This window comes from Sus scrofa, chromosome 17 (assembly GCF_054392235.1).
Source record: "Sus scrofa isolate SSC_HxYL_T2T_F1_AM1 chromosome 17, Sscrofa_HxYL_maternal_Yorkshire_Landrace_v2.0, whole genome shotgun sequence".
In the NCBI taxonomy this organism is placed as follows: Eukaryota; Metazoa; Chordata; class Mammalia; order Artiodactyla; family Suidae; genus Sus; species Sus scrofa.
The window spans coordinates 44996940-45018011 of record NC_139399.1 but is presented as its reverse complement, the minus strand read 5'-3'; the positions used below and the strand labels follow the sequence as shown (position 1 = coordinate 45018011).

The following is a 21072-nucleotide window of genomic DNA, read 5'->3' as shown; positions in this document are numbered from 1 at the left end:
AGCCACCAGCCTACGCCAGATCCATAGCAATGAGGGATCTGAGGCATGTCTGCGACCTACACCACAGTTCATGGCAACGCCGGATCCTTAACCCACAGAGTGAGACCAGGGATCAAACCTGCGTCCTCATGGTTCCTAGTCAGATTCGTTAACCACTGAGCCACAGTGGGAACTCCTTATTGGTACCTTGAAATTGGCCTTGGTGGGAGTAATTTACACCATGGAAATCAGCAAGAATTACAAGTCAGAGTTTTATCTTTTCAAAGATGTTAATTTTATTTTTTTTGGACATGCCTATGGCATGCAGAAGTTCCAGGGCCAAGGATGGAACCCGTGGCACTGTAGCATCCTGGACCGCTGCAGTGACAACATAGGATCCTTCACCCACTAAGCCACAGGAGAATTCCCTCGAAGACATTTCTTCATCAGCATTTCCCAGAGAGTATCCAAGGCCCACTTTGGCAGTGTGCTAAAAATACAGTTTCTGGGCAGGGCTGCCTTCCTCCCCAGGCCTGCTCTGGGTGATTCTGGAGCCCCCAGAGGTTAGAGGGCCAGGGAAGGAAGGCCAAGGCCCTCCAAGGTGGGGGCCAAGCTTCACAGGAGACAGAGGAGGAGGGTGGCTCTGTGCCCTTGGGGGAGCGGCTTCAGGTCAAGAACCGAAGTCTCAGGAGCTCCCTTTGTAACTCCGGGTTAAGGACCCTTTGTTGACTCTGTGAGAATGCCGGTTCCATCCCTGGCCTCGCTCAGTGGGTTAAGGATCTGGCATTGCCATCAGGCTACAGCGTAGGTTGTAGACGTGGCTGGGATCTGGCGTGGCTGTGGCATAGGCCTCAGCGGCAGCTCCAATTGAGCCCTAGCCTGGGAACGTCCATATGCCACAGGTGCAGGCGTTAAAAACAAGAAACAAAAACCAAAAAAACTGAAGTCGCATGCACGGGACCCACCCTCCCACTTGGAAAGCACTCCCAAAGGGAGGGCATCACCCACAGCGCTGCCCTCCTTTGCGGGACTCCTGGGACAGGACAAAGGACGAGGGAGCAGTGCTCACCAGACACCCTGGAGCTCAGTAGCTAATGACTGCTATTACCAGGATTGTTGTTGGTATAATAGCCCCACCTCTAAGCTGGCTTCTATCCCAGGTGGTTCAGTCGCGCAATGGACGGCTCACTGAACTTCTAAGGTGGCTTCTATCCCTTCTGCTACACTTTCTCCTCTCTCCCAGCCTCTGGCTGGAGCTAGGACCTCCATATAGCATCAAATCCCAACTCCGACCCTTCCCCCCACCCTATCCCCGCGTCCCATGGCCTGCAGTATCTCATCAGACCCCATCAAGCAGGCAGGTGGAGAATGACTGAGGGGGGAGGTAGAAATTCTAAGCCCACCTCCATCCCATCTCCCCCACCCTACCTCTTCTCGCCCTCCCCCTCCCAGGGGCGCAGACTACCCTGGAAGAGCCCATCCCGTCCCTGAGAGGCCAACGGGGCGCGGGGCCTCACTCCCGGGGAGATGGCGCCACCTGCAGGCACCCTGGCGCACTGCGGCATCAGCCTCTCGACGGGGAGGGAGAGGGCAGGACCCCACTCTCTTTGGGGACCTGGGCTTCTGCAGCGGATTACAGCATCACGCCGCCTGGAAAGAGAGATGGCAGTGTTTCCCACTGTGGAACCCACACCCTGATCAAAAAATTTTGGAACACGTCCACCCGCCCCCCCGGAGATTCCCCACACACATTTACCCTGAGGTCTCACTTGAGTTAACCTTTCAGTTCCCTAACATGAAGGCTGAGGCCAGGGGAAAGTCATTCTTTCTAGGCCTTATTTTCCTCATTTGCCGAATGGGGATGAGGTTGTTACACTAGAAGACATTATCTCAAAGGTGGGATTCTCAAACTAACGAAGAAGAGCATTCATTAAAATTCATTTAAAAATTAAATTAAAAAGTCATTAATTTTTTAAATAAAATTAAAAACATTAGAAGCATGTTTAAAATACAAGTTTTGGAGTTCCCATCATGGCTCAGTGGTTAACGAACCAGACTAGTAACCATGAGGTTGTGGGTTTGGTCCCTGAACTCACTCAGTGGGTTAAGGATCCAGTGTTGCCATGAGCTGTGGTGTAGGTCGCAGATGCGGCTCAGATCACACGTTGCTGTGGCTGTGGCGTAGGCTGGCAGCTACAGCTCGGATTTGACCCCTAACCTGGGACCCTCCATATGCTGCAGGAGCAGCCCTAAAAAGACAAAAGACAAATAAATAAATAAAATTAAAAACAAGCTCCAGGAGTTCCCGTCGTGGCGCAGTGGTTAACGAATCCGACTAGGAACCATGAGGTTGCGGGTTCGGTCCCTGCCCTTGCTCAGTGGGTTAACGATCCGGCGTTGCCCTGAGCTGTGGTGTAGGTTGCAGACGCGGCTCAGATCCCACGTTGCTGTGGCTCTGGCGTAGGCCTGTGGCTACAGCTCCGATTAGACCCCTAGCCTGGGAACCTCCATATGCCGCGGGAGCGGCCCAAGAAATAGCAAAAAGACAAAAAATAAATAAATAAATAAATAAAAATAAAAATAAATAAATAAATAAATAAATACAAGCTCCAAGGGTTCCCATTGTGGCTCAGCAGGTTACAAACCTGACTAGCATCCAGGAGGATGTGGGTTCGATCCCTGGCCTCCCTCAGTGGGCTAAGTATCTCGAATTGCTGTGTGAACTGGGGTGTAAGGTCTAAGACACAGCTCAGACCCTGTGTTGCTGTGGCTGTGATGTAGGCTGGCAGCTACGATTCAACCCCTAGCCTGGGAACTTCCATATGCAACAGGTGCAGCCCTAAAAAGAAAAATAATAATAATTTTTTAAAAAATAAAGTGCAAGTGGAGCTCCCCTTGTGGTGCAGTGGAAACAAATCTGACTAGGAACCATGAGGTTGAGGGTTCAATCCCTGGCCTCGCTCAGTGGGTTAAGGATTCAGCATTGCCTCAAGCTGTGGTGTAGGTTGCAGATGCGGCTCAGATCTGGCATTGCTGTGGTTGTGGTGTAGGCCAGCAGCTATAGCTCTGATGAAACCCTAGCCTGGGAACCTCCATGTGCTGCAGGTGCAGCCCTAAAAAAAAGCAAATAAAGTGCAAGTTACAGAGCCTCAATCCCCAAGTAATTCTGATCCACACAGGAACCTGTATGTGGAATCAATCCCAGGAGATTCTGATGCAGATGTTCTGCCAGTCTCAGCATGAGAAAGCTGTCCAAGGAAGGAGCCTCAGGGAAGCTGGAAAAGCAGATGGGGGCCTGCCAGAGCATGCCTCGAATGTGGAGGCTGTGACTCTGTCCAGAGGCCAGTGGAAGCCTCGGGAGCTCTTAAACAGGGTGTGACAGCTTTTTTACAAAGCTCTCATTGGCTCTGGCTACTGTAAAGAAAAGATTGGTGGGGGTCGCACAAGGTGGGTGGCAGAGATCAGAGAGGTAACTGCTGAGGTTGCCCAGATCAGATTCAGTGGTGTCCTGGATCAGGTGGAGGGGAAGAAAGGGGACAGATTTCAGAGGTAAATCTTTTAACTCTTTTAGAACATAGAAGAATACCTTGGAATTACTGATTATTTCTTATCCTAGCATTTTAAAACCTCAAGTGGGGAGTTCCTATTGTGGCGCAGTGGAAACTAGGAACCATGAGGTTGTGGGTTCGATCCCTGGCCTCGCTCAGTGGGTTAAGGATCCAGCGTTGCTGCAACTTGTGGTGTAGGTTGCAGACACGGCTCAGATCCCAAGTTGCTGTGGCTGTGGCGTAGGCTGGCAGCTGTGGCTACAATTCCACCCCCAGCCTGGGAACTTCCATATGTCACACATGTGGCCCTAAAAGCAAAAAAAATAAGATAAAACCTCAAGGAGTTGTGTATGTATTTTGTGCACAATATATTATACCATATATCACTGTGTCTATAGATAGAATAGATGTAGATATGATATGGCACATCCTCAAAATAATTTCTCTGGATGGGGGTTCAGAGCCCCCCCCCCCATCCATTGAGTTAACTCAATACCTGGCACAGACTAAACACTCTGTGTTGGCTGTCATGGCAGATTGTGCCTCCCACAGATGACCCAAATGGTATCTTCTGTCCCCTGTGCTCTTTCAGAACTAGCCCTGCCCTCATTAAGAGGTGCAGTTGAATTCCCCGCCCCTTGAACCGGGATGGGTCTGCAACTTGCTTGTAACTAGTAACACACAGCAAAGCGACTCCCCATGACTTCCAAGGCGAGGTCCTACAGATGATGCGCCTTTCTTGCTGCTGGTTGGAACGATCACTTCTATTTATTTATTTACTTACTTTTTATTTAGCTTTTTTAGGGCCACACCTGAGGCATATAGAAGTTCTCAGGCTAGGCGTCAAATTGGAGCTGCATCTGCAATCTACACCATAGCTCAAGGCAAAGCCAGATCCTTAACCCACGGAAGGAGGCCAGGATGGAACCTGCATTCTTATGGATACTATTTAGGTTCATAACCCTCTGAGCCAATGGGAACTCCCGGGACAATCACTTTTAGAGCCCTGAGCTCAGACTACATGGAGGCCTTTATGCTGTAGGAGGCTCAAGCTACCCAGAGAAGCCCTGTGTTACTGCTGACACCCCAGGGGTGGTCCTGGCCAACAACCAGCACCACCAGACACCCACACCATGCAACTGGAGAGGTCTTCAGGTGACTCCAGCTGTGAAGTCACTAGCCTTCGGGGCTTGGCAGGGGAGGCCCCAGTTACCACGGAACCAAGACAAGTAATCCCCCCCTGGGCCCTGCCCAAATTTCTGACCATGGAATCCATGAGCATAATGAAATAGTTGCTTTTCATGTCTAAGTCCCAGGGTGGTTTATTGTGAAGCAATAGATAAGCAGAACTGCCGGCATATACACTGTGGTGTCAGTCCACGCTTTCTGTGAGGGAAACAGAGTGTCCCCACATAGCTGCCCAAGTGGAGGAGGGAGAGAGGAAACAGAGGTAGCACTAGTGAGACGGTTTTAGGGAAGAAGGCGGGGGGCTCAGGGTGTGCAGGGCAAACCAGCCCCAGAGGAGCCCTGTCTTCAAAACCCCTTGTGGAAAGAGCTAGAAGCCCAACTCTACTTGCGTGGCTCTGACCCCTCAGCTCCATTCCAGGTCATCTGAATGATCCTAGATCCTGTCACCCTCGGCCTTTCCACTTTCTGCAGGAAGACTTCTGAGCAAATTGGCCTCCTCTTTGGACTCCAGCACCTGGTCACATTCAGAGTTGGAAGCTTCTAAGGGAGACAGGAGAGGCTCTGTGAACTTGCCCCTCCCCCACCACAGCAGGGAAGGCCTTAGGGGGCTAGATTCTTAGGGCTCTGCTGTTCACCAGCTCTGTGACCTTAGGCCTCTGAGCCTGTTTTCTCAGCTGTAAAATAGGGCAATGAGTGGGCCAACCCTGAAGCAGTTCTTATGTGGATTAAATAAAATGAAGCGGGATTTCCTGTGTGGTGCAGTGGGTTAAGGATCTGGCATTGTCACTGCTATGGTGCAGGTTCAGTCCCTGGCCCAGAAACTTCCAGATGCTGCAGGCACAGCCAAAAAGAACCAATACATAATAAAATGAAGCAGATTAAGCATCTGGTCTTAATAAATGCTCCCTTAATGTTTTGTCTTTTTTTTAGGGCTGCCCCCACGGCATATGGAGGTTCCCGGGCTAGGGGTCCAATCAGAGCTATAGCCACTGGCCTACGTCAGAACTATAGCAACGCCAGATCCAAGGCAAATCTGGGAACTACACCACAGCTCATGGCAACGCCAGATCCTTAACCCACCGAGTGAGGCCAGGGATCGAACCCACGTCCTCATGGATACTAGTCGGGTTTGTTAACCAAATGCTCCCTTAATGTTTGTCATTCTTTTGGGACTGTTGACCGTTGTTCTTGCTGAAAACCAATGGGAGTTCCCTGGTAGCTCAGTGGGTTAAGACCTGGCATCACTGCTGTGGCGCTGGTTCCTGCTGTGGTGCAGGTTCAACCCCTGGCCCAGGGATGTCTACATGCCACAGATGAGGCCAAAAAAAAAAAAAAAAAAAAAGAAAAAAGTCCAGGCAACTAACATCACTATGAGCAGAACACAACTCTGCTTTGAAAGGAGAATTTTCCCCTTTGCTGCAGCCCAAGTTGCCCTGTGGAAATTTGGGCCCCATTTAGCCTGACCCTCATGGAAATCTAGCCTGGCATTGGTTCAGAGTCTGAGCTGCAGGACCCAAGGTCTATGCTTCTATCCCAGCTCCACCTGCCTCTTCTGTTGTCTGGGTGAGGCCAGGATCCAGCTTAGCAGGAAGGAAGCTATTTCTACAAGGTGGGTACCCAGGAGAGACAGGAAGAGAGATATGAATGGGGAGACAGGGACTCAGGTCAAGTTCACATCTCAGCTCTGCCCATACTTGCTATGAGACTTGAAGCACCTGGGCAGCTCGGTTTCCTCATCTGCAATTCATTTCATAAATACCTAACAAAGGTCTGTCAATTCTGTGTAACTGTCCAGCTCAGACCCACAACAAGCCCAAGGTGGCCTCTGGGCCTTTGCCCACACTGGTGGAAACTCCCCCTAGCTTCTTGTCTTTCACATCTTTTTCCTTGCTTTGATCCGGAGCCAGGGATGGAAACTGTGTCCTCATGAGTACTAATCAGGTTCACTACCACTGAGCCACAAATGGGAACTCCCATTCTTTTTTTTTTTTTTTTTTTTTTTTTGTCTTTTTGCTATTTCTTTGGGCCGCTCCCGCAGCATATAGAGGTTCCTAGGCTAGGGGTCAAATCGGAGCTGTAGCCACTGGCCTACGCCAGAGCCACAGCAACGCGGGATCCGAGCCACATCTGCAACCTACACCACAGCTCATGGCAACGCCAGATCATTAACCCGCTGAGCAAGGGCAGGGACCGAACCCACAACCTCATGGTTCCTAGTCGGATTCGTTAACCACTGCACCACGACGGGAACCCCCCATTCTTCTTTTTATATAATCCCCCATCATGTTCTTTCCCAAGAGACTGGACACAGTTCCCTGTGCTATACAGCAGGACTTGCGTTGGTTTTAATCTTAAGAGGTTTGGGGATGGGCACTGGAGAGGGATCCTCTCAATTCTGCCGATTTGCAGAATTAAGGATGAACATACAAAGATCCATTTTTCTAAAGGAGAAGGTCCACGGTGTCCATCAGATTCTCAAGGCAGTGAAAGACTAAAGGAAACCAGAGGGAATTCCTGTATGGCTCAGCAGGTTAAGGACTCACCATAGTCTCCATGAGGATGCAGGTTTGATTCCTGGCCTTGCTCCTTGGGTTAAGGATCCAGCATTGCCACAAGACGCACCTTAGATCACAGAGGTGCTGTGGTGTAGGCCAGCATCCAGTGTTGCTGTGGTTGTAGGACTGAGCTGCAGCTCTGATTGAGCCCCAGCCCAGGAACTTCCATATGCTGCACGTGCAGCCATAAAAATGAAAAAAGAAAACTAGAGACAGTGAAAGAGGCTGGGTCAAAGTCACAGGCAAGTCACAGCTGACCTGAGGGCAGCCCGTGTCCTAGATTCTCAGTCACTGTCGTCCACTTCCTCGCCGTGGGAAAGGCTATTTTCTTCAATGCACCAGCGCACCAGATGGGCCTACTCAGAGGGCCCAGCAATGTTTCCGACACGTGGAGGGCTGCTGTCCTGCTGGCACTGCCCATGGACACTGATGGAGAGGAGCCATACAAGAACCAACTCACTCCTGAACTGTGCCCAGAGCGTCCCCAAACAAGGGGAGGGCCACAGATTCATGGCTTCTGGAACCAAAACACATCTCTAATAAGACACACTCTGCTCTTGGTTCAAATTGTTAATACAAAAAAAAAAAAAAAATTGTTGATACACATCATGTTCAAGTCTTCCACGTTTCCCCGACTCCACTGGACACCGTGCTGGCCCGGAAAGGGTCAACGCCCGAAGCAAACAGCAGATCGATTAAACACAATGGCAAAGTATGAAAATTAATCGAGATATTTAATAGACAGTGCAAACCATAATTTCATCTGAATATAAATGTATGCACATGTTTCCAATGAGTTATCTATCAGTTATCACAAACAGCAACAAGGACCTTAGAGCTATGTTAGAAAAACGTATATAGCTGGAATTTCACTCTAACAATCTCACACGCTCTCAAGAGACCACCATCCCTTTCAAACCAGTGTCACAAACTCCAAAAAGACCAGGGGAGTAGGAGTGAGGAGTGGGCCAGAGTGGTAAACACAGGGCCAGTACACAGGCGATGGACAGAAATACAGCTCTCGAGGAAACCAAAATCAGATGCATTATTACAGCTAAGGACAAGGAAAAGCCTATGGCTTTTAAAAAACAACTTTCTGCCAGTACCATACAAGTCTTACAAAGTCAGCTGACTTAAAAGGACAGAGGCTACATTTTCAGATCATTTCAACTGCAAATGGTCGACCCTTTCCACTGAGGTTCAGCAGTGGAGTTAGCGTAGTCCAGAAGCTCAGTGTTGGATTTGCAAATACAGTTTATTTTACAGAAATTCAACATTATAAACAGCAGGCACCCACCCCCGCCCCCCACCCCACCCCCGCCCGTCCCGCTGGGTGCAGACCATGCTATGCAGAGTGAGCAGTGATGCGGCCCTACTGCTTTGGAGGGAGATTCGAGAGCGATGGACCCTGCCTGCACCGCGTCCTGCCTGCCCCGCACACGCATACGCCTGCCCGCCGCGCAGGCCACCAGAGTCTGTCTGGGCCCAGCCCGCACTGGACCGGTTAAATGGATCCAGCCCAGGTCTCCAATTCCTTCATGTCGTCGTCTTCTTCTTCCTTCTTCTTGGCTGTGTGACAAGAGGAAAGGCCGTTTAGTTTAGGAGGGCTGGCTGTGGTGTGCACAACACGTTCTGGCTGGCTGCCAGGGCTGTGCTACACGGCGGTGTCTACAAAACAGCCCGCCCTTGCAGCCAGCCTCACCGCCAGGCTATCAGCGGACTGCTTCTCTGTGCCTAAAAGCTGCAACGTTAAACTCCAGATAACCAGGCACACTTTCCACAGCACCTCCCCGCCCCACTCTGAGGCCAAACAAAGCAGGGAGGATTCTACAGAGAGTCCATCAGGAGCCATGCGTGGCCTCAATCCCAGAGCATCCAAGGTGGGGGAGAGTGGGAAGAACCCCAAGAGAGATCTCATCCCAGCCAGCCAGCCACCTCCACCGGCTTACACCTCCTCTATACACTGCGGGGCATCTGGACCTGCTCTGCCTGCACCCCATTCTGGGCAGCTCACTCGACTAGAAGAGCCACTTCTCCGTGATCTGGGGGAGACTGAGGTGACGCAGCCTGGTCACACTGTGCCCCACTGGGCTCTGTCTCCATGCCAAGCCAAGCTGCTTGACTTAAAGAAAGAAGTTCTGTGTGGAGAACTTCTACTCAAGGGTAAAATAACTAGGGGCAGGAGGGGTGCAGGAAAAAGGAAACGAAGGTTTCATAGAAGCAAGTCTCAAAAAAGCCAAAGCAGGAGTTCCTTCTGTGGCCCAACGGGATCAGCAACAACTTGGGAGCAATGGGACACAGGATCAACCTCTCGCCTGGCACAGTGGGTTAAGGATCTGATGTTGCTGCAGCTTCGACTTAGGTAGCAAGTGCAGCTTGGATCTGATCCCTGGCCTGGAACTCCACATGCCGCGGGGCGGCCAAAAAAAAAAAGACAAAGCAATGTTCTTTTCACCGTGGCTACCTCTGAGGCCCCAGCTTTTACAGGTGTGCACAGGATACCAGACAGGAAGCAAGAGCTGTCCTCCACTTCCTCACACCTTCTCTAAGTGCCTGGAACTTCCTCTTGTTTGGTGGCACAAGGAAAGTAATCTTAAAATTACTTTCTAAGGACATCTGGCAAAATCTGGAGGAATTTTCAATGTCAAAGCTTGGGGGTTCTATTTTGATGCTGAAAATGTGTCTTGGCTCAGCAGTAACAAACGCGACTAGTATCCACAAAGACTCAGGTTCGACCCCTGGCTTCACTCAGTGGGTTAAGGATCCAGTGTTGCCATGAGCTTTGCCATGAGCTGTGGTATACGTTGCAAATGTGGCTCAGATGTGGCGTTGCTATAGCTGTAGTGTAGGCCAACAGCTATAGCTCTAATTCAACCCTTAGCCTGGGAACTTCCATAAGCCTCAGGTTCGGCCCTAAAAAAAAAAGCAAAAAGAAAAATTGGAGAAGGGGTGCTACTGGAGTCTAGTGAGTAGAGGCCTTAGGTTCTGCTAAACATTCACAGTGCATGGGGACAGGCTCCCTTCTCCGTCCCCACCCAAAGAATGGTCTGGGAGTTCCCATTGTGGCTCAGCAGGTTAAGAATCTGACTAATATCCAAGAGAAAGCAGGTTTGATCCCTGGTCCTACTCAGCAGGTTAAAGAATCCTGTGTTGCCAAGAGTTGTGGTGTGGGTCACAGAAGCAGCTTGGATCTGGTGTTGCTGTGGCTGTGGGGTAGGGCAGCAGCTGCAGCTCCGATTTGACGACTAGCCTGGGAACCTTCATATGCCTCAGGTGTGGCCCTTAAAAAAAAAAAAAAAAAAAAAAAAAGAATGATCTGGTTATGTCAATAGTGCCAAGATTAAGAAACCCTGTTCTGGAGTTCCCGTCGTGGCGCAGTGGTTAATGAATCCGACTAGGAACCATGAGGTTGCGGGTTCGGTCCCTGCCCTTGCTCAGTGGGTTAACGATCCAGGTTGCGGGTTTGGTCCCTGCCCTTGCTCAGTGGGTTAACGATCCAGGTTGCGGGTTTGGTCCCTGCTCTTGCTCAGTGGGTTAACCATCCGGCGTTGCCGTGAGCTGTGGTGTAGGTTGCAGATGTGGCTCGGATCCCGCGTTGCTGTGGCTCTGGCGTAGGCCTGTGGCTACAGCTCCGATTCGTCCCCTAGCCTGGGAACCTCCATATGCCGCAGGAGCGGCCCGAAGAAATAGCAAATAGACAAAAAAAAAAAGAAACCCTGTTCTAAAGAAACTAGGAAAGAGCAGGGGACATTGTTCTGAGGGCTGTCACACAGATCCTAGCTGGTTCTCAACTGTGGGCAACTCAGGACCCAGGCTGAGGCCAACCAACCACACAATTACCCCCCACGTGGCATCGTAGCTGATGAGAAGTACTCACTGGGTTTTGATGGTAGGGTTATAGAGGGAACATTTGGTAGAGGGACTGTTTCAGGTCCACTGATTTCCAGCAAATTCTTGTCTAGTTCCTCCTGTTCTAGTTCCTCTAATTCTGCCATGAGCTCATCCTGGTAAAAGGAAACAGAGAAGTGAGAGAGACATCCCTGGGGTCACAGCCTCTCCCGTGGTACCTCTCACCTGATGGCTCCAGGGACACACCTCCCTTCTGAGAAGGTCAGAGGGGAGATGAACTCCATCCAGGTCCCCACTCTGTGACTCAAACAACACACTTCTACTGGTGAACACAGCACACTACAGAGCAATTACTGATGGCTACATTGGCAGTCCTGCACTTGGCTATGAGCCTTTTTTGAAAAAAGCGATTGTATTTTTTTCACTCTGATTTTTTCATCTCAGAACTGGTGCACTGAGTGAACGTTCAGGACTGTCTGGTCAACTGAAATGATGCTGTCTAGTCTGTCAAACTCCAGTCAGAAAACATGAAAACCTTGGTGCTAGAGCCAAGGGTAAAGGCCACGGGCTGTTTTCTCAGCTATACCGTAGGAAGCAGAGAGCCCCAAGAGTCCGGTCCGACGGAGAGGGCCTGGCCTTCAGTGGACTCAACTCTAAGGCAGAATGAGGTACCTTCAATAGGGCCTGTAACTGTATTTTAAAAACCTAAGAGACTCCAGGTTCCAACTGCTACAGCAGAAATCGGCAGGTGGCCAAGTCCCAGACAGAACCTGGAGGCGTCAGACGTAAACATTCCTTCCTTGGTCTCACCTTTGTCTCTCATTGGAGTGGTCTGAGGGCGAATCCTGTAAACTTCTCCAGGGCACCTTCACTGCAGCGGCCCCAGCATGGAGCCCAGGGCCCCCCATGGAAAGGGGTAAGGTAAATACTTGTTGAAACCAATGCCGACCCAAAGTCTGCTGAGGGTTCCAACAAAGGTTCCTTTACTTCATGCGAACTCCCCCAAGCACTGAGACAGCCCTCAAAGTCCAGAATTAGGGAGGGTTAATGCCACGTCCTTTCTATGTTCAAGTCTGGAGGGATGACCGGCTGTAACAGCACCGCAAAGGCAGCCCAGCGATCATTTGTAAAGCTTGTGTGACCTGCAGGAAACCACTCACCTCATCAAACTCTTCTCCAAACCCTACAGGTTTTGAAATAGCTGTTGAAATCTCTTCTGCAAGTTCTTGCTGGTCAGCAATGTCCTGCATTAACTCATCAACTTTATCGATGTCCCTTTAAACGAAATGGACAAATGTCATATCAATCAGCCTGTGTAAAAGCGGTCTGTGAGGCAGGAGCAGAAACCCAGCCCCATGCAATCTGCTTCCCAGCCCCAACCCCTGAAATTACTCCCTCTGAGGAATAACTTTTTATCTTTACTGTCTTCTTCCTGCTCTTTAAAATAGAGAATCATAGATTCAAGAGGATGGGCGCCTCCTTATACATCACCTGGTCCAATAAATAAGCCTAAGGAAGTGAGGCTTATTTATTAGCAAAGTTAGGTGCCATAGTCACAGTCTCTCAGGCGAGCTAGTAAACATGTTAGATGAGACTATGGGACTCGAGCTCCTGGGCCAATAGCTCTTATTGAAGCTCAAGGGCAATGCTGCACGGGGGGAGGTCCAATCACAAATCATATGATAGAGCCACACGACCTGACAGACCTGTCCCAGCTACACCAGGCCACTTATGGCTCCTCTACCAGGCCCCAAAGGGAAAGGAAGCAATGCAGAATTATTTTCTACACACTGTCAATCACATAAACATTAATTAATCAATTAATCAATATAATACATACACATATACTTCAAAGTGTGCACAGTATTTACTGAGATGTGCTGTGTGCTACGCACCACAGAGAACATGGGAATGAAGCAAATGTGGGCCTCACTCAGGACGCTCAGTCCAATGAACCTTAGCCGATACTCCAGTTATCCTGAAAGTTACTTTTGAATGTGGAAACCCTACATTTCTAGAACAGGGATCTGCAAACTGTTTCTATAAAAGGGCCAAATAGCAAATATATATTTTTTAAATTTTATTTTATTTTTGGCCATGCCCACAGCATGTGAAAGTTCCCAGGCCAGGGACTGAGCTCACACCACAAAGCAGTGATGACACCAGGTCCTTAACCCACCAGGTCACCAGGGAACTCCCAAAAGTAATAAATTAGAATTTGTGGGCCATACAATCTCTGCCACAAAAATTTAACCCTGCTGTGTGCCACAAAAGCAGCCACAGACAATATGTATTATTGGACACAACTGTGCGTCAACAAAATTTTATTTACAAAAATCGGTGGCAGACCCACATGCTCTATTTTGGCAACTCCTGTTCTACAACACAGCTGAGTACCCAAGAGGAAGCAAAAAATGGCTCTGAGCAACCCCAAATATATGATGCTAAACTCGAGCGCTAAAACACAGAATTTTGTTCTATTTGGCAGAAGCCGTCATTTGGAGCCCAGCATCACCCTGGCCTTTGATTACAATTGTGACAAGCTTGGTTATCTGGTTTCTTAGGCCACTGTATGAGAGGTGGCCACACAAAGGAAGGAATGCTGAGGTCAAGAACACTGTCAATAGGACAGCCAAAGCCCAAGAGCAAGGCGGGGAGGCAGAAAATTCCATCAAAAACAGACTTAAGGAGTTCCCGTGGTGGCTCAGTGGTTAAAGAATCTGACCAGGAACCATGAGGTTGCAGGTTCAATCCCTGCCCTTGCTCAGTGGGTTAACGATCCGGCGTTGCCGTGAGCTGTGGTGTAGGTCGCAGACGTGGCTAGGATCCCGCGTTGCTGTGACTCTGGTGTAGGCCGGCGGCTATAGCTCTGATTAGACCCCTAGCCTGGGAACCTCCATATGCCATGGGAGTGGCCCAAGACAATGGCAAAAAGACAAAAAAAACAAAAACAAACAGACTTAAAAAGAGAGAGCTAAAGCCCTCGATTATACCATACTTTTCAGGGCCCCTGACAGCATCAGGAGAGAGTCACAGACATTGATTTTAATCTCAGTTCGAACCAAGATCACATATAACCCAGGGCAAGTCTCTCCCCACTTTGACGATCAGAGGCCTCGGTGAGAGAACCTTCTAAGGACCTTTCCAGCTTGAAACTGTGCTCATCCCATCAACACTGAGTTACTCAGAAAACACTGTTTCATTCCACAAGATCTGCTTCTGAGGAGAGCAGGGCACATAATCCGTTTTAGGAGTTCCAGAAAGAATGGAAATTAAAACAAACTCAGGTGCTTGAGTGGATAGGTCAAGGGGTCTGCCCAGGGCCATGGGCCAGGCCTGAGACCTTCCACGGCCGGCACTGCCCTGCAGGTGGGTGCCCCCCTCCACCAGCGGGTGGCCACGTACATGTTGTCGTGGGCGGCCTTCATGGCCTTGGCGGCATAGCCCATGTTCTTGAGCACCTCGGTGTTGGTGTTGGCGTTCTCCAGGGCCTCTCGCTGGAACTCGATGGTTGACAGCGTGCCGTCAATCTGCGCCAGCTGCTTTTCATACCGCTTCTTGCGCTTCAGGGCCTGGAGGGCCGCTGCACGGGGAAGAAACAGGGTTTCAGAGAGCCCAGACATGGGGCAGTGTCCTGGAGTTCACTGAGCCTGCTCCCAACTGTGATGCGGGCACTTCAGTTACTGCTTCCACTCAAACAGAGGGTTAATAATCTCTCCTACACAAAGAACATATTCAGTTTTCTAAGAAAACCATACAAAACTCAACATACTTCAAAACACAGCCAGGCACACAAGCAAAAAGTTCACACTCTACGGTAACACCACACACACACACACACACACACACACACACCCCCAGATCAAAGATGGAGGGGCACCTAGAAAAAGTATGTGCTTTAAAGTCCAGCTGCCTTAGGTTCAAGACCCGGCTTGTAGCCTTATCAGCAAGCTACTTAGCCTCCCTGACAGATTCACTGTGAGGAGTGAATGAGGTAACGTATAGAAATACCCAGCCCAACATTAAACATAGTGCACACCCAAAAATCTAGCAGCTCTAATGATTATAAAGCAGCTTTAAAGCATCATTTTATGTCAACTAAAATACAAATAATAAATAATGACTAGAGCAATGATTACCGGGTCATCTGGGGTTAAAACGCCATCTCGCACTCAGCAGACAACTGTAAATGTTATAATGCTTCTGAAAAGTAACCTGGCAACACACAACAATGGTTATAGTGTTGTTCCTGACCTCTGATCCAGTCATTTCTTTCTGGAAACTTATTCCACAAAAGCAAAAAGCCCCATGCTTGAAGGTGGTAACTAACTGAAATAAGGGCAGAATTCCCTGTCAGGGACTGATCTAGAGTCTGACTATTCGGCAAATCAATGCCATCATCTATCTCAGCCTCCTAGTGAGTCAAGGGTGTAGAGATCATTTTGTTTTAAGGTCCAGTCAGGCCAGCAATTTGACCAAGGTGAACTGGTCGCAAAGCAAGGGCCAAAACAGTATCTCCCTATTTAAAACCCATGCTTCCCTGCCCTTACTATTTTAGTTCCCCTCTTTATACCAACAAGTATCTTTAGCATACATCTCCTTTTTTTTTTTTTTTTTTTTTTTTTGCTTTTTAGGGCCACAGCTGTGGCATGTGGAAGTTCCCAGGCTAGGTGTTGAATCGGAGCTGTGGCTGATGGCCTACGCCACAGCTACAGCAATGCAGGGTCTGAGCTGTGTCTGTGACTTTACACCACAGCTCACACAGCAATGCCAGATTCTTAAACCACCGAGTGAGGCAAGGGATTGAACCTGCATCCTCCTGGATACTAGTCGGGTTCATTACTGTTCATTACCACTGAGTCACAATGGGAAGCCCTTCTTTAGCACACATCTTAGTTGGGCATCGAAGCCTGGAAGGAGGCTCTGCAGACTCGAGCAGAAGGAACGGGCTGGGTCAGGGAAGCTGCCCAGCACCTGCCTTGGCCTGGACAGCACTAACCTCACATACAGATGTAGACACATATGCACCTGTGTACTTACGTTCCCCTGTGTCCCCAAGCTCACACCAAAGCCACCACCTGCAGGCTGTAAACAATAGTCAATCATCTCCCCCACAGGGCTGTGGTTTCTCCATACATCACCTAAATAGGTCTCATAGTCTTTCCACTAAAGTTCCCTTAGCCTAGGACTGCGTCCTGAGAACCATTTGCCAAGGGAAAACAGCCTCAGTCTGCATATAAGCAGTCCATAGTGCCTCCAAAAGCAGCAGATGAAACTGCCAGAAAAATCCCTCCAGGCAAAGGATAAGCAGGCTAAAGAAACACTGCAAAAAATCTAAAGAATGATAAAATGTGCCTCACTGAAACCTGAAAACCCATTCAAACCTATTATCTCCCTGATTCTGGTATGAATGGCTGAATGGCCTATGACTTCAAGAAAATCCAACCTGTAGTCACAGCCACGGGTACCCAAGACCCTTTACTAACCACCTTCACCTTCTGCTAGCACTAAATCATGCCTGCCAAGGAAGACCTCACAACAGCAACACCATATGGCAGAAATGACCACTTGTTTCAGCAGATGAGTTAAGTTCAGTGAGGTTATGTGACGCAGGTTACCAGGTGGTAGGTGACAGAGAGGGGATCAAGCCAGGTATGGAACTCCAAAGTCCATGCCCTGCCATGTTAACTCTCATGCCTCCCACTTAATGAAAAAGGCAGGACCCTGCCCCAGAGGAGCCGTCTAGCCCAGCAGGGAGCATCAACGGATCTGTGGGACCACAGGGAGAGGGCACAAATTGGACCATGTCATTCCTTTGCTTCAAAACCCTCTACAGCTCCCTCTGCCCTCAGGACAAAGCCTCCACATAGTTCAACATGGCCTGCAAGGTCCCGTGGAAGCCAATGAACGGGGATTCTTGCCACCAACCAGGTTCCGGGAGCCCGAGCACCAGGTCTGAATCCCTTTGCCAGTGACCGCCATGGCAGAGGGAAGAGCGCCCTGGAGAGGCCTGATGTAGAAGTGCTCAGGGCCAGGGCCGCTTCCTCGTGACTCCCCACAGCCGTGCTGCTTTTCTTAGAAACTGAGACACATCCCAATCATCAAGGGGTTCCTAAGCTGCTCAGGCCAATGCCACTCCTGTGCCCCTTTCCCAGGTCCTCTTCAGCCGTCCCCACCACCCACGACACAGCCCAGCCAATAATACTTGTCTACGAGTCAAGCGTCATGAGGTATTCGGAGCACCTGCTGCATGGTAAGCAAGCAGGGCAGCTGCTGCAGTCCCGCCACCTCCTCACTTAATCCTCCAGCAGGGTCCCGGGTCAGAGATGGCAGGTCCACAGCAACAAGAGGCTGGGGATCAGAAAGGTGAGGCGGCTCATCTGAGTCAGCAGCCTGCTGCTCTGTGAGGAGAGGAGGGCTCAGCCCCTGGTCTGTGTAAACCCCCAGCCCCAGCTCTTCACTGGATGATGGCAAGTGACACGGGGACAATTCTCAAGAATGAACAGTGAGATGACATCTGCCTTGCTTCTCAGTGTCCTGAGTGTAGTGGGAGACTTGATTTTGTATAGTCAGCTGTGTTCTGATTTTTAAAACCAAATTTATTCTTTCCTTGTTAACATCATAGATTTTAACTTTTTCTCAAATATTTTTCCTTTTTTGGCTACGCCCATGGCATGTAGAAGATCCCAGGGCCAGGGTCACAGCAGTGACCCAAGCTACAGCTGTGACAATGCCAGATTCTTAACCCACTGAGCTACTAGGGAACTCCATCAAATACATTTTCAATTGGCAGTGACTCCACGTATGTTAATCATAGCATTTCTCTGATCTACACCCCACTGCTAAAACCCTCACAAGCAATAAATTTTCTGGAAGCAAATACTCAAAGCCAGGCAGGTAAGCAAGAGTCTTCCATGAATGAAATAATGTTTTTTTGTTTGTTTGTTTGTTTGTTTTTGTTTTTGTCTTTTTGCCGTTTCTTGGGTCACTCCCATGGCATATGGAGGTTCCCAGGCTAGGAGTCCAATCAGAGCTGTAGTCCCTGGCCTACACCAGAGCCACAGCAATGCGGGATCCGAGCCGAGTCTGCGACCTACACCACAGCTCACAGCAACGCTGGATCCTTAACCCACTGAGCAAGGCCAGCAATCGAACCTGCAACCTCATGGTTCCTAGTGGGATTCATTAACCACTGAGCCACGATGGCAACTCCGAAATAATGTTTTTATCATTCATCTTTACGAACCATAGTCCAGCACAATGACTGGTACACAATAAGTGCTTAATGAATATTAAGTTCAATTTCCAATTTCACCTTTTTTTTTAAGTTCTTCATATATTCTATGCAGGGTCCCTCACGTGTGGTACACCCATATTTTATCTCCTGTGTAGCTCGGACTCAAAGGAGAAATGATAATGTCTCATTGAAATACTGGCAAAAACAGTCATTTGGCAGGATTCTCTCCCCCTCTATCCTCGCCATGAGGTGTGCCCTCTCTGAGAGCAGGAAAAGGTTCTCGGCAAGCAGCCTGGCCCTCAGGGCTCCCCTCCTGCTCTGCAGAGTTCTCCTGGTCTCTTCCCCTCCCTGTAGTGAACTCTCCAGGATGGCTTCTGCCAAAGATAGTTGATTTGTTTACCGCGACCTAACTCCTGTGTGTATTTCTCAACTTGTTGAGAACCTCAAAGAGAAAAGGCATGATGAATTTCCCCTCTGCACATGGTGCACCAGTACAGTAACCTTGAAATGAGATATGGGGGCAGCCTTTGGGCTGCAAGAATGTGTGTCAACATAAATAACACAAATATTCACAGCACTTGAACCAGTGCTGTATCTTACAAACATGTGGCACCATGGTGAAGTATCACTTAGAGCAACCAAATGAGTAAAATGCCACTTCACCTGCAGACTGCTATGTTTCAAGTAAAACATCCTCCATGCCAGCCTTACTGCTAACCGTGAAAGTTTGCTTTTACAGATGGCCAAAGTCTAAAGGGCCAGACTCAACGTTATATAAATATGTGCCAGCTCTTAGTACCTTGCCTTATACTTCTCCAAATTCCTGATGGTTGGGTGAAAAAAAAAAAACAAGTACTGAGTTCTCATGTTCTCATTACAAGGTTAAAAAAAAATAATCATGTGAAGTGATGAATGTTAAAAAAAAAACATATTTGATAATCATTTCACATATTAAATCATTATGCTGTACACCTAAAATTAATGTAATGTTATGTGTCAATTATATCTCAATAAAATGGGAGGGGAAATGGAAAAAAATAAAAACAAGTACTGGGTTAACAAGGACTTCATCTACATCAAGCATTCAACAAAGAGGTGTCCAAATAGGTCCCTTTTCTGCCAGAGAACCCCTGGTGTCATTCATAAACACCACGCTTTAACCGCAGAAATCTATCCCAGACCAGCAGAAGTTTAAAAGGTTGCTTTTAGATGGAAAAAAATAGGCCTTGGAATCTCCATATTTAATTATGCCTTTGCTGGTTCCAAGAGAGTAATTACAGCAGCAATTACAGAATCTAATAACCAGCTTTATTGGCTCTGAAAGCTGAAGCAAAAACAACTCCAACCATGTTGAAATAAACATTGGTCTCCAGACAGTTGCTTCATTAGACACTCTAAACAGCTATTTGAAGGAAAAATACAGAAGAGATACCCTAAGAAGCAAAGAGACCAGCTGAAAAGACATTCATCCAGGACCAGATACTCCTTCTGCAAGGCATCTGTTAGTGACTGTACAGAAACCATTTGCATAGAACGAATCAGTTCAGGACAATTAGGTAGGATGCTCCTTCTCCTCCCCAAAGGCAGACCTGGCTTCTCTTTCAAGAGTTGCTGAGGAGGGCAAGTCTGTCTGCCCTGACATGGGGGCATTCAAAACAGAGGCCATTGGGCCAGGGCACCTCAACAGATGCTTAGCTGTCCTAACTGCACGCCAATGACTATTACATGGAGATTCAGGCATTGGGGAGAAGGAGGGACCAGTAATATCCTCTCCCTATATGAATGATGATGTCTAGAGTCCTTTCAAAAATCCAAAATTCTCCATCTGAACTCATGCAGCAGAAGGTCCAAGGGCTGGGAGAGGAGGGGAGCGCTGGCTCTTTCCCACTCTCAGCACGATCTACACAGAAAACACAAACACACTCCAGAGGACACTTACCCGGAAATGCAAGGCTAAGTAAGAATTCTGAAGAGCCCTCAGCGGCCTGGTCACAGCAGGGCCACTGGCAGGCAGGGAGCCAGGGAAGCTAAGGAAGCCCTGCTTTGTCTGCCTCCAGCAGTCAGTCAGATGCTCCTTGCTCACTGTGCCCATGAATATACCTCAGATGTTGAGGTACCCTCAGCTGGGAGAACCACTCCCGATCTTAAACCACTAGTTACTTTGCTGGGTCACCTGTCATCTGCCCTATGTGGGCAAGAAAAGACCTTAAGTCAACACGACAAAGTTAAATGCCAGTGTTAAAGAAACTCACCTTCCCACAGGGACAGTTAGTAAGCATCCCCATACCACATGGCATCAGCCGCCCCACCAAACCCTGATCAAATAAGGGTTACAATCTTGGCATCAAGGATGGAGGGGGCTTGAAGGGCTCTCGGAGATACTGAAGTCCAACCTATCTCATTAGAACCTGAGAAAAAAATGATGTCCAGAAAAGGTGTCACGGCATGCCAGGATCCCACAGTGAGTTTGAGGAAGAGTCAGGACTAGAACCCAGGTCTGCAGCCCAGGGCTCTCTCCACCACCTCAAATCTGATATCTCCAAATTAAGTTGCTATAAATAAATCAGCAGTCCCCCACCGTAAGGCAAACAGTCTCCTAATGCTCTTTCATCCAATCTCAAACTCTGCCCTTTGCAAAGCCCACTTAGAGCTGATGCTGACACACAAAGAACCAGAAACCTATCTGATATGCTCTCCTAAGCCCCCAGATAGAAGA

General features: G+C 48.9%; 1 protein-coding gene and 1 long non-coding RNA gene across 2 annotated transcripts in view; one reads left to right on the top strand and one right to left on the bottom strand.

Moving 5' to 3' along the window:
- LOC146395264 (uncharacterized) overlaps positions 1-21072 on the top strand; it is a 624884-nt gene that overhangs the window by 137748 nt on the left and 466064 nt on the right. The window lies entirely within an intron of this gene.
- CHMP4B (charged multivesicular body protein 4B) overlaps positions 7986-21072 on the bottom strand; it is a 48660-nt gene continuing 35573 nt past the window's right edge. The window contains exons 2-5 of the mRNA XM_003134402.7: positions 14525-14702; positions 12280-12394; positions 11148-11274; positions 7986-8839 (exon numbers count right to left, since the gene is read on the bottom strand). Of these exons, the coding sequence (XP_003134450.6) occupies positions 8775-8839; positions 11148-11274; positions 12280-12394; positions 14525-14702 (485 nt within the window). The 3' untranslated portion in view covers positions 7986-8774. The remainder of the gene's footprint in view (positions 8840-11147; positions 11275-12279; positions 12395-14524; positions 14703-21072) is intronic.